The sequence below is a fragment of the Gopherus flavomarginatus genome, chromosome 5 (assembly GCF_025201925.1).
Source record: "Gopherus flavomarginatus isolate rGopFla2 chromosome 5, rGopFla2.mat.asm, whole genome shotgun sequence".
NCBI classification, from domain to species: domain Eukaryota; kingdom Metazoa; phylum Chordata; order Testudines; family Testudinidae; genus Gopherus; species Gopherus flavomarginatus.
In genome coordinates, this window is record NC_066621.1 from 58,048,906 (window position 1) to 58,062,859 (window position 13,954).

At 39.9% G+C, this 13,954-nt stretch overlaps 1 protein-coding gene across 5 annotated transcripts in view; it reads left to right on the forward strand.

Moving 5' to 3' along the window:
- The window catches only part of TUB (TUB bipartite transcription factor), a 278,494-nt gene that overhangs the window by 248,801 nt on the left and 15,739 nt on the right, over window positions 1-13,954 (forward strand). For 3 of the 5 annotated variants that reach the window (XM_050954555.1, XM_050954556.1, XM_050954557.1), the window contains exons 5-9: window positions 2,134-2,298; window positions 8,582-8,653; window positions 10,128-10,246; window positions 11,237-11,428; window positions 11,951-12,063. In XM_050954555.1, the coding sequence (XP_050810512.1) occupies window positions 2,134-2,298; window positions 8,582-8,653; window positions 10,128-10,246; window positions 11,237-11,428; window positions 11,951-12,063 (661 nt within the window). The remainder of the gene's footprint in view (window positions 1-2,133; window positions 2,299-8,581; window positions 8,654-10,127; window positions 10,247-11,236; window positions 11,429-11,950; window positions 12,064-13,954) is intronic. The other 2 variants (XM_050954558.1, XM_050954559.1) reach the window with 1 other exon arrangement.

A 13,954-nucleotide genomic window follows, 5' to 3' on the forward strand; every position in this document is an offset into this window, starting at 1 on the left:
TCTCCTCTCCGTTGCTTATTAAAGAACCTTGTGGAGCAGCAACCTTATAGAGGCTTTTATTATTTACTATATCTATAAATATTATAATAGCTTTTATTAATGTAAAAGTACATTTTTATGTGGCTGACATAGTACACAATTGCGCTAAATCTTAACTAGGAGTTACAATCTAGTTTACAATCTAATGTTGATAATTTACTATCCTGGCAAAAATGAAATTGGCTTTCTATAGGAGAGAACTAGACCAATCAGTGATTTATTTATAGTTGAGGGAAGAAAGCCAGGTAAATAGTCCCACTCTGAACACACTCTTCTGAGCCAGGGAATGTATTGTTCTTTTCCTCTCCATATTTTGTTCTAACTGGGATTTTTTCAGGTTTTGGCCACCTCTAGACATTGCTTGACCATGACAATACCAAGAGTTAGAGGATGCAGCATGGTCTAATGAACAGGAAGCACTAGACTGAGTGTCTGCTGACTTAAGTTCTATTTTTGAACTTGAGCTTGGGCGAGTTATTTCATCTCTCTGATTCTGTTCCCCCTCCTACCATTCGTCTATTTTGACTGTAATCTCTTTTGGGGATAGACTTTCTTATAATGTGTATGTACAGTGCCTAGCATAATGATCTCAGTTGGGGTCTCCAGATGCTGCTGTAATACAAATAGTACATTCATAGACTTAAGGCCAGAAGGGACCATCATGGTCTTCTGGTCTGACCACCTGCACGTTGCAGGCCACAGAACCTCACCCACCCACTCCTGTACTAGACTCATAACCTCTAGCTGAGTTACTGAGGACCTCAGATTATGATTCAAAGTCTTCTAGTTACAGAGAACCCATCATTTACTCTAGTTCAAACCAGCAAATGTCCCATGCTCCACGCTGCAGAGGAAGGTAATAAACCCCCAGGGACTCTGCCAGTCTGATCCTGGGGGAAAATTCCTTCCTGACCCCAAATATGGTGATCAGTTAGATCCTGAGCATGTAGGCAAGACCCATTAGCCAAACACTTGGGAAAGAATTTATTGTAGTAACTCATAGCCCTCCCCATCTAGTAGCACATCTCTGGCAGTTTCCTACATGCCATTATAGGCAACCTTATCTACCATCCCCTCCATAAACTTACCAAGGTTAGTCTTCAAACCAGTTAGATTTTTAAATAATAATACAATAATACAATAGAGTTTTTAATAGTATAATATTGCTCTGTTTATAAACATCAACATACAGAGTTGAGTAACAAAATCTTTGTGCCTTAATAACCATTTTAGGCACCTACTGACTGATTTAGGAGCCTAAATATGGCACCCAATACCTTAAACAGATGGGGTCTTTCTTCAGAAGAGTAATTTGGTATAGTACCCATTTGGGTCCCTGCTGACACATGAACAGTTTGATGGAGTCCAGCCTTGAAGAAGCAAGGGTCACAATAGTTTAAGTGAAAAAATCCGCAAGTGTGAACATTTTTTAAACATATCTATTAGAAGTTTTTAACAAACATGCTTGAAATTGTTTTAGTATGTGAAATTCAACTTGTCACTCATATTTAACATTATGTGCTAAAAGTCTCAACTATGTCTGTGTTATATCCCCAGAATACACTTGAAAATGAGGTGCTTAGACCTCATGGAAATGGATATGCTATACTCAAAGTTCTGAAGGCTAGAAGTGGAGAAATCTCCAAACCATTCTCTCTTGCACTGCTCTCACACAGAGAGAGACACTTTCCATTTGCTTCAACAGTTCAGAAAACCAGTACTGCTGTAAAATAGCTTTTACACAGAGGGCCTCAGTAAACTCTACACCATCTTCAAAAAGAATATTTGTTGAGGCGGTGTCACTTACGGACAGTCTGAAGCTGAGTGGTTGTGCTCAATGAATTCTCATGCATACCAATACTTGGAACACTCTATTCCAGCTCACAGAGCTAGTCTGATCTCTGAGGACAAATCAAAAAGCTTGGGAGTTCAAATGAGTTGTTTGTCTTGAAGACTATTTTAGTCATGAAAATATAATTGCAGATGGACTGCTGAGCTTTGTTTCTTAGATAGGATGTCATGTAAGTATTTCAGAGCTGATATTGATTAGCTTTTCAGTAATTCTTTGACTAGGCTTTTGCTGTTGTCTGACAGGAATTGATGGCCCTGCTGCATTTCAAGATGATGTTCAGGAGGTAGGAAGCCAAATTCAGATTCTTACTGTCGGGCAGTCTAGCCACAATGAAGATGATGGAGAGATGATGGCTAGTGGCCAACAACAAAGCAGGCAGGACCTTAGAGTAACAATGCAGAAAAAGGGTAAGTAGCCAAAGCTACCTACTTAACGCTCCTTGTTATTTGCTCTGTTTTTAGGCTGGCAACTCCTTCTACTTCCAGTGGTAGCCTGGTACTAAACTAAGGCATAGACATGTTTTTTCACCATTTCACTTGAGGTCCTTCCTTCAGTGAATCATCATTATCCTTCCCTTATTGCTCCATTGTTTTACCTCCATAATTGTAATGGAATTCCCCATTGGCCCAAGCAGCAAGAGACCTACGTATGCTCTGGGACATGGCTTTCCCATACTCAGTGCAATGTTGCTTTCAAGGTGGCAGGTGTTAAAGTTTTACAATCTGAATGGCAGGATGATAGACATCACGTAGTTAAGCATAACAAAAGGACTTGTAATGGCCACATTTAAATTAGAGGCAGAATATTAAGTTTGGTTGTAGTATCAATTCACAAATTCACATCTTACGTTTATCATCCTAAAGGTGAAAATGACAGAACTGTATTCTACAGCACTTCTTTGCAGCATACTTCTCAAATATTCAGAGTTTTTTTCAAGGACAGCCCTGACTGGGGATGAAATGAGTGTGTGTGTGTATCTGTCTCTCCCTTTCTGCAACAGTGTTCTCTCCTATCAGACAGCAGCTTAGGAGGAAATAAATCCTAAAATCTTCACAACGCTTTTCTGAAGCCTTAATGGCTCTGCTTCTTCAGCATGCAACCTTTGAAGTTAAGATGGCTTTGACCAAAGCTGCTCTACAGAGAGAAACTGGTGCTTTAAAGACATACACATAGTCCACAAAGCAACATTTAAGTGAGAACTTGACTTGTATAGAATAGACTGTTCTTTTCTAAATGCCAGTTTCATTTTGTAGAGCAGCTCTCACTGAGGGCTGGTCTACACTGCGGGAGGAAATCGATCTTAGATACGCAACTTCAGCTACGTGAATAACGTAGCTGAAGTCGAATATCTAAGATCGGATTACTCACCCGTCCTCACCGTGCGGAATCTATGTCCGCGGCTCCCCCTGTCGATTCCGCAACTCCGTTGGGTTTGGTGGAGTTCCGGAATCGATATAAGTGCGCTCGGGGATCGATATATCGTGTCTAGATGAGACACGATATATCGATCCCCAAGCAATCGATTTTAACCCACCGATACGGCGGGTAGTCTAGACGTAGGCTGAGATTCATTATCTTAAATGCTTCACACATGTGAGCGACTCAGCCTAAAATGAACACGTTTCCTCCAAGTGTGAAGTTTCCTGAGAGAGACTGATTTGACTAAGAAGTTCCCCGTGTATTGGTTGCCACTTAAATGCATGGCTCAAACTGTTTATAGGAAAGTCACCTTGCTCACAAAAGTTGGTTGATTTAGAAATTATAAATTAGAGCTGGGTGAGAACATTTTCTGTTTCCTGAAAAGTTTTGCGAGTTAGAAAAAAAATTCTGTTCAAAACAGAAGGAAAACAAAAAAAATTGAAATTTGCTATGAAACCAAATTCCAAACAAAATATTTCATTTTGAAAAAAATCAAAACTTTTTTCTGATTTTAACATTTGTTTACATTTTTAATAATGTAAAATAAAAGAAATTTCAAATAAAAATAATTTTGAAGTTAAAAATAGAAATGTTTCATTCTGAAAATGTCAGAATAGAATGTTTCATTTTTTTTCCTTGAAAGGAAATTTTGTCAAAATAGAAACTTTTCCGCGAAACATTTTGCTTTTGATGAATCGACATTTCCTTAGGGAAAATGTTGTCTCAGGAAATCTCTGACCAGATCTAATTATAAAACAACTTTTAAGTTAGGTCAAACTACTGGAGTTTATTAATTTGAGTTGGTCTCTTTTTTGATATTAAAAAGTATTAAAACTGGCATACTTGGTAGAGAGTAAAGGTTTGTCTACCCTGCATGCATCTTATGGGGCCATTCAGCATACATACCTAGCCAGTTTGAACTTTAGCGTCCAAAAGTGGGGACCTACATGGACACTTCTAAGCTTAATTTCTAGCTTAGATTTGATAGCGCTGCCACCAGCCAAAATATAGTGTTTGGCACACTTTCTGTTCCCCCAAAAGCTTCCCTGGGGAACCCAAGACCCAAACTCCTTGGGTCTTAAAACTAGGAGAAATAGTTCCCCCTCCTTTCCCCCTCCCAGACTTTCCCCTCCCTGGGTTACCCTGAGAGGCTGCACTGATCCAAACTCCTTGGATCTTAAAACAGAGAGGAATTAACCTTTCCCCTCCCCCTCCTTGCCCCCCACCAATCCCTGGTGAGTTCAGACCTAATCCCCTTGGGTCTTAAAAAAGGGGAAAAAAATCAATCAGGTTCTTTAAAAAGAAAGCTTTTAATTAAAGAAAGAAAGAAGTGAAAATTATCTCTGTAAAATCAGGATGGTAAATGTTTACACGGTATTCAGCTCATATAGATTAGAGGGACTTCCACCCCACCCCCCAGCCTGAGATTCAAGTTACAGCAAACAGAGGTAAAATGCTTCCAGGAAAATACACATTCACAAGTTAGAAAACAAACATAAGACTAATCCATCTTTTCTAGCTAGTACTTACTATTTTGAACATGAGAGACTGTTTCAGAAAGATTGGAGAAACCTGGAGTGCACGTCTGGTCCCTCTTAGCCCCAGGAGCGAACAACAAACGAAACAAACAGCACATAGACTTCCCTCCACCAAGATTTGAAAGTATCTTGTCCCCCATTGGTCCTCTGGTCAGGTGTCAGCCACGTTCACTTAGCTTCTTAACCCTTTACAGGTAAAAGAGACGTTAACCCTTAACCATCTGTTTATGACAGTTGGTCTCTTTTTTGATATTAAGAACTGTTAAAACTGGCATACTTGGTAGAGAGTAAAGGTTTGTCTACCCTGAACGCTTCTTATGGGGCCATTCAGTATACATACCCACATAGCACGGGTTTAAATAGCAGTGTGGCTGATGAGGCCTGGCTTAGGTGAGCAGAATAAAGGCATGCCTGTAGGGTGTGGGCATATAGGCAAGTACATACCCTACATGCTCTCTGCTCACCCAAGCCATGCCTCTCTGTCTAGTTTTAGTGGTGTAGTATCCCATGCTGCTGGAGCCTTTCTCCTCCTCAAGAAGGACTCCCTGAATGGGGGAAGGCTCTGTCAGGAGGAAGCAACAGGGAAAGTTGGGCATCTCCCCACTGTGGAATCTTTCCTCACCACTAGGAAAGACTGGCAGCAGGAAAAAGCTGTCCGCTCCCTGCGGCTGGAGACTTCCCCTGCTGTCTCCCCTTTGGCAGGCTGTGTATAGGTACACAAACCCTACACGCTGCCACCAGTGGTGTTTACCGTACATGTAGCCTAACAATTTATGCAGGGGATATTTTAAATGAAAGCTCTGGGATTTAGCTTCATTACTCCTGTTAAGGTCAGTGGATCACCCCATACCCTGTGTGGCTACAAAGCTTCAATAAGCTGGTTTCAACTAGTAGAGGTTCCATGGGATATTCCTGTTGGATGATGGGGTTTGCCATCCTATGGAGTGAGAAGAAAGCTTGTTAGCTAGCTTTTCTCATCCCTGGATGTCCCAAGAACCATGGGAACATTTGTTTAGGGGCTGAGGCTTTCAGGTGCAGGCCCAATGCTTCTGCCCTGGACCATCTCCCTGCCACGTCACCATGAATCTAGAGAACCGTGCTCCTGTGGGAGCCTTGAGAGTAGCTGTCCATAAGCCACCTTCAATTTGTTTATGAGTGGGGAAGAGGAAAGCTGTGTAAGGGCGATGCTGATGGTCATTAGTATTGCTTAGTCCTGATTTGAACCCATTCTGCTGTTTGACAGGAACTTTGTGGTGTGTCCAATGTTAACAGATGCCTGTTTGCTCCGCAGGGAGCATCCAACATGTCTGCTTCAGTTAGGAGAAGATAGGTTATAGAATACATTAGTGCACAGGCAATACTCTCCTTGCAAGGAAATGCCAGATGTTTTATTTGATTTCCCCATCTGCTGGAAAGTGCCACAACTAGAATAATTTTCTTCCTGTGGGAAATATTTTGGCCTTTTGATTTCAGTATTTTTAACATTGAGCCTTCCTTGTCAGTGAATGAATCACAAGGACAGAGAGACACTTCCTCAGGTTTTAGCAAAAATCAGATGGAAATCTAACATTTAGTTACACATTTATCAGTTTCATTAATGTCATTGTGACTGTAGCAGTCTGGATAGTTGTAATTCTTCATTGCCAGCTGGAGGTAAAATTGCTGTTGCTTTGAGATTTAGAGAAGGAATAGATTTGTGTAATACTTCAAGCAGCAAACAAAATTGCTTTCTGGGAACAAAGCTGAAACAGGAGGTTCTTTAAAGCATTCAAAAGGTTTTTCCAAAAGATGCTTAGAACTAGTTTGTCAAACATTGGCAAACATTTGGTAGTGATTACACCAGCAAAATCTGACTCATGCACGATGGGTGTAAATGCAGACTAAAATAAAATAACTGTTTATGCCCTGCATAGTAGTGTGCTCAGCGCCCTTCTTTTTTTATGCACCAGTGCCCATTTTTTTTCCCCATCCCAGAGCATCTTTGCAGACACTGGGAACACAGTACAGCATTGCCATTCATCCTGTTCTTGACTTATTCCTCCGTTAAATCCAGCCGGATCATGTCCCTGCATATAATGTCCTGTCTAATTGGTGGTCAGACTGATGTTGTTGATTGTGTTTGCATTGTTTTTGTTAGCATCCTATCATTTGTTTGTCACCTGCAGCATCCCCCTTGTTGTAATCTTTTCAGTTGTAGCCAATCCTGTACCCTGATTTGACATCCTACTCTCTTCCTAACCTCTTCAATCATCTTTAAATCATTTCACTTTACACCTGCTCTCTTTCATCTTTACTGCCACCAGCCTTCTGATCTCTGTTTCATTTAATGCAGCTGCTTCCAGGCCATAGAGTAATACTGTTAGTACACTGGTTTGATAAATTTTCCCTTTGATACCAATTGTAATGTTTTTAACCGTCCATAATTCCATCAGTTTCTGTGCAGCACTTGTGGCTAAGGCACATCTCCTTTTAACCTCATCCTTGATGGTGCAATTGGCACTGATCAAGCTTCCTATGTACACATAAGATTCTGCTTGTTCTATGACTTTGCTGCATCTGCATTTCAGCACTTTATCTTTTGTCCCTTTCCAAGATTCAGTCACTTCATCTTTTGGCATTTACTGTAACTCCAAGTTGACTACACCAATTTTCCAAGGTAGCAAAGGATGTAATTATTAATTCAAATGTGTCTTCCTGTTGTCATCTCCGTGAGCTAAGGAGCTTAACTTCAGATCACTCAGTATTATGCCCTCCAAATAGTCTAATGTTCTTAATATCCAGTTGTAGAAAAGCAGCTGTAATTCCATGTCCCCAGTTTGAAAAATTGGCTCTTGTTAAATAGCTTTTAAGGTTCTCAATGGGAGTCAAAGAATGAAGAGAGGGGCATGTCATCACACACTCTTCAGATAGTTCCTATTCATGTGTGATGTTGGTGGGTGAGCACAGGTCTTCGAATTCTAACAGGTATGGGCAAATGACTAATTAATCTATGAGCTCTGACTTCCCTTATACACAGGATATTGTTGGAGACTCTTTTGACGCTATTTTTATATTGTTTGTTTCCATAGTCAGGAGAACTAAAGCAGTGGATGATGGGACCATGCCTGTTGAATCTCTAAGGGATACTTAATAATATGTATGCATCTACTTGACCCCTATGCATTTGTGGGAGGATGAACATTTGAATTGATTGGAAATAGCAATAAAATAAAGATAAAATTAAATAAAAGCTACAGAACACAATTTTGATCAATGTCAAAATTCAAACCTAAGAATATTGCCACAAGCATTTCAGCTAATATCTGAGTCTATATACTAGTTTGGTTCAATCTTTGCTTGCTGTGTGTACCCCTGAATTATATTGGTGTGTCAAAGATCAAAAAGTAGACCAAAGATTCACAAGGAAGAACTCACCCACAATGTGCTGAAAGATTAACAATGCATCCATTTAGCATGAATAATCCATTCTATAATCTCAGTTTTATAATTCAGCTCATTCTCATTTAATTCAAAATACTGAAAGGGAGGTGACACCAGGTTTCAATGGGCCTAAGGTAAATTTCAGTCTTTAGTAAGTGATGTCTTTTATAAAGGAGAATATCTGAGAGTTATGGCAGCAGAAATGTGGCTTTACCCAGCAAGCCCTTAGTCATGTGTGGGATCCTCTCATTAAGGATTGTTCCTGTGATTGAGGCTTTACAAAACCAAGCCCATGGATTTTTTCCTTTCCCAGATCCCCACGCAAATACATCCTGGTCCACTTCCACTTCCCAATCCAGTCTTGTGGCCCTGGATCATGTCCCAGGTAAGTACAGAAGGAAGAAGTTAACCCTGCCCCTACTGTTTGTTTGGTTCCAAAGATCTTTGTTTAGTACTTGTCCTATTTACCCTTCTGTATTTGAATTAATAATCATGGAAATTCTTCACCAAAATTATGGAAAATAACTAATATTTTTGGAACATATTATGTAATCAAGCTGTAATTTCAGATTTGGACCAAAAGTGGAAGGTGGTTTCATTTACGTAAAACTCCCTTGGAAAACCAGGCCTGCTAGACTTCCCAGACCCCACCCACCTAGACCTTCTGCTGCCAAGTCCAACCTGGTCTTCAAAGTTCCATTTCCTTAGACTCAAAGTTTGTGTGGCAGGGGCACTTGTGGAACTGACGCATAAGTATTAAAGTGAAATGGATCAGCAATCTAAGGGATTCCCTCTGTTCTGGTCTTATTTTTACATACAAAAACATACATAAAAACAGAGCTTGATTTTATTTATTTATTTCCTCACACTAAGATCTGCTCCCCATGAGACAATATAGGAATAGCTAAGGCTCTACTTGAATTGCAGGATGATTGTCAAATAACTGCGGGAGAGTGTGAACAAGACAGAGAAAAATCACAGAAAATAAATAATGGACATTTATTAATTGCAGTAATTTGGAAAAGCCAAAGAAGACCTATTTGTTTAAGAAAAATTTACCGGAACAATACAAACACTCAGTGTTTGTTATGTTATGCCTGCTAATTTTTTTGGGTTTTTTGATAACAGGACATTTTGCTGCAACTATATTACACTCATCAATGTATGAGGCTGACAGTGGGAGCCTCGCCTTGCGCAGGTGCTGACAGCCCAAGCCCCAGCGGCTATCAGCTTGGATAAATGGGGTTCTACTGTACTAATGGTGAAAAAAATGTGTTGCAAACTTCAAAATGTATGCAAAATTGTGTACTGTGCAAAGTAAGCTAATTAAAATCAAAATTGTGGTGGAAGCCTAATGCACAATTTCTGCAAAATCACATATTAAGTAGAGCCTTAGGAATAGCTAAATATTAAATCTTACCATAATGTGGTATATCTTGCAATTTTTTTATACCCCCGGGCAGCTGCAAAGGGTTGCCTTCACCAGTCTGAATGGGGCTTTTATGATCTTGTATTTAAAGCACTCAGCTAGGAGAACTGGATTTAGTTCCTGGCTCTGCCACACACTTCTTGTGCGTTCTTGGGTAAATCACTCGATCTCTATAAAACGGGAATAATGACACTTCCTTTCCTCCCACCTTTTATATGTCTTGTGTATTTAGATTGTAAAGCTCTTCAGGGCAGAAGCTTTCTCTTACTATGTGTTTGTACAGGACCTAGCACACTGGGACCCCAATCTCACCTGGGGCTTCTAGGTGCAACAGTAGGAGAAATACTAATCATTGTTTGTACCCTGTATGCATGCATATGCAGCTTTAGTGTTTTCACATTTCATATAAACTTGTTTGCTTGCTCCTCAGGCATTTCAAGCAGCATGAATTTTGATGAAGAGGATGAGGATGATGAAGACAGCTCAAGTTCCTCCCAGTTAAACAGTAACACTCGACCTGGCTCTGCAACAAGCAAGAAATCAAACAAGGTTAGAAGGCAGAAGTGTTGCCTGTAGATTAATATGAACTGTGTCATTTCCAGGTCAGAAAGCCAGCATTTTTTAACAAGGGTGTTTTTTAATGTAGCATCTTGACGTAGGTTTGCTGTAGTACATCACAGGTTTCAGAGAAGCAAGTAATGAAAAGGTTGAACAGGAGAGCGTCCCCTGAAAACCAAAAACTAGAGATGGGTGAAATGACCTGAAATTTCATTGAAAAGTCAAACCAAACATTCCCAGAAGTAAACACATAGCTAATATTACCTGAACTTGAATGAAGAGACAGAAAAATAGGTAAACTAAATATCAAATTGTTAAAATAAAATCTTTGATCAGAGTTGGTGATAGAGAGAGAGATTTTGACTTCACTGTTATCTCCATCTGTAGTCTCTCACTCTGCTCCTGCCACTGGTACCCAAAGTGCTCTCAACTCTCTAGTACAGTCATTCTTAACCCCACTACCTCAACTGTAATCAATCCCCAAACAACCCACTTTTCCCTTTTGTGATCTCCCTATTGCCTACCTTTTTCAGATATGAACTTTCTTAGAAATGGGGGTATTCAGATCTAGAGTTTTGCGAAGGACTCATCCATAAATATTGAGCCAGATTCTGCCTTGCATTGGTTATGAGTCTGACTTTATAGGTGCAACTAACTCCACTCCTTTTTTCCAGTATGTCCCCTATGCAGGAGTGCATTTGGCATCGGAGACTGTTCCAATGGATTTACACCAGCTGAGAGGGAGGATTCTCATCTGAGCAGTTGCCTCCAGATCCCACCCCTTTGCAGCACCTGAGAGGCATAAGGGGTCCAGAACAGGGGGAATGCAATGTTCTATGTTATTGCCATTATTATTATTATTTTTTAAGAAGAGCTGTTTCTGCAGTGCAGCTGCTGACGTGTTTCTTTAAAATCTTGTGTTTTCAGTCTTTCCTTTGTAATTGTAAAGTAAACACGAGGTAACCTTTCTTACTCTTCTAGGAGGCAGCCTCAGCTCCCAGCCCTTCCGCAAATGAGCCTGTCATAGATGTTGATGACCTGGAGGAGTTTGCTGTGAGACCTGCTCCACAGGGCGTCACCGTCAAATGCCGAATCACAAGAGACAAGAAGGGAATGGACCGAGGAATGTACCCTACCTATTACCTCCACTTGGAAAGGGAGGATGGTAAAAAGGTCATAAAATATACCTGAATGGCATACCAGTTGCACCTGAACTTAAAACAGTTAAAAGTGTCTTCAGAATTTTTATATAGCCAGTAGAATTATACATTTCTTTTGACTAAGGGTTTGGTACTATGCAATGTGTCACCACATTACATTTACTTTCCCATACTTTATCTTACTATTTGGTCTTAGAAGAGTCAGTGCTTGGCAGCTGAAAATCGTTAGCAACTGAGGCTCCTTGCCCTTTGAGACTGAAAGGCTTCTATTTTTACTTCCCTTTGGAGGAGCCAGTATAAGCTAGAATTAAACATTTAACAAAGCATATCAGGTTTAATTATTTAAACCATAAATAATGGATTGAAGGAAGAAGCAGTTACTACGCCTTGCTGGTTTTTTCCCATTTTTGCTAAGTCTCAGATGACTGCGTCTGCTGCTGATGATAAACCTCGGGAACATTGCCCATTTATTGGGAGGATGGGGTGTTAAACGTTCTTTGACGTTCTACAATGTGACATTTTCTGCATTCCTTAGGTATTTCTATTAGCTGGAAGGAAGCGAAAGAAGAGCAAAACCTCTAATTACCTCATCTCTATAGACCCAACTGACCTGTCTCGAGGTGGAGAGAGTTTCATTGGAAAACTAAGGTAAACATTTAAGCACTCAAGATAAAGAGGAAGGAATATACATTTTCTTGACAGAATATTCAGATTTTTTGCAATTATGATACCTGTACATTCTGTAAATTAAAAAGGGGGCTTACTGTTAGTTACAGTCTTGGCTATTTCGTGTGACTCTAGCCCTTAGGTACTTTTGAAAATTTTACCCAAGTTCCATTTTCCATTTTTAAAAGTTATTTAGGTATGTAAATCTTATTGAAAGCTAACGGGACAGATTTCCAAATCTATTTAGGTGCCTACCAATGCGGATATGCACCTAGGGGGATTTTCAAAAGCATCTAAGCAGATTAGGTGCCTAACTCCCATTGATTTAAATACCATTGAAAAACTGCCGTTAGGCCCTTTTGAAAATTTTACCCTTGTCTCCTGCCCTTTAATAAAAGCCTTAAACTGCATTGTGATAAATAGGGGTGAGGGAAGCTCCCTTTTATGGACACCCAGCCAGCCAGTTAGCTAAAAAATTCCTCTTAGTACCTGTTCTCTACTTGCTTTGCCTGTAAAGGGTTAACAAGTCAACAGGTGAAATGGCAAGAGTGGACACTTGACCAAAAGAGCCAATGGGAGGGCTAGAACTTTTTAAAATTGGGGAAAAAATTCCCTTTTTCTATGTGTTGTGGTTTCCCGGAGAGCAGAGACACAGAGTAGCAATGCTGTAAGAAGCTAAACCAGGTATGAAAAAGCATCAATTCATGAAGTGAACTTCCTTAACTGAAACCCCAGATAGGTAAGTGAATCAGGGAATGTCTAGAAAGACATGATTTAGGTTTATTTCTGTTTATTTCTTATTGGCTTGTGGACACCTCTGTGCTAACCCCAGATGCTTTTGTTTTCCTTGTAACCTTTAAGCTGAACCTCAAGAGAGCTATCTTGATGCTTAATTTTTGTAATTGGGTTTTTTAAATCTAGCAAAAGCCTAAATTCCAGATGTACTTTCTTTCTTTTTTGTTTTAATAAAATTTACCTTTTTTAAGAACAGGATTGGATTTTTGGTGTCCTAAGAGGTTTGTGCATGTTGTTTAATTTGCTGGGAGCAACTGCTAATTTCCTTTGTTTTCTTTTTCAACTCTTCCCCGGGGGATGGGTGGCGGGTGAAAGGGCTTGAGGATACCCCACAGGAAGGAATTACCAAGTACATCTTCCTGGGTTCCAAGGGGTTTGCATTTGGGTGGTGGCAGCATTTACCAAGCCAAGGTCAGAGAGAAGCTGTAACCGTGGGAGTTTAATACAAACCTGGAGGGGCCAATATTAATTTTGAAAATCCATGCGGGTCCTCACCTTCTGCACTCAGAGTACCAGAGTGGGGAATCAGCCTTGACATGAATTTATTTACAAGTGGAGGAATTCTTATAGAATGATGAGCTTCTTCCCCCTCCTTGTCCTTCTCCCACCCAGTCTATTATTAATATACACTTGTGCTTCATTTTTTTACTTGGATTGTAAGTTCTTATTATACATATGTACAGTGCCTAGAGCAATGGGCTCCGGTTTCTGAGCATTACTACAATATAGATACAGAATAAGAATAATAATGATAATATTCAAACTATTTTCACACACATTATTATTATGACTTTCTTTTAAAGAGGAAAGGAAGAAAATCTGATGTTGTTTAAAACTTTTATATATACACACAGGGGAACGTCATTATCTGAGGTCTGTTACGACTAATGGCTAAAAAATTGGATGCAGTCTTAGAATTGGTAAACATGAAAAAAATAGTGTAAGAGAAGTTGAGTCACTGGAAAGTTTGCTCTTCAAAGCAGGACAAGCGTTAGAGGCAGGCAATTAGAGTGGTCACCCAGAGTGCTAACGTCCAAAGTTGGGGTAGAGGGAGCACCACATTTCTCTGACAGTTTTT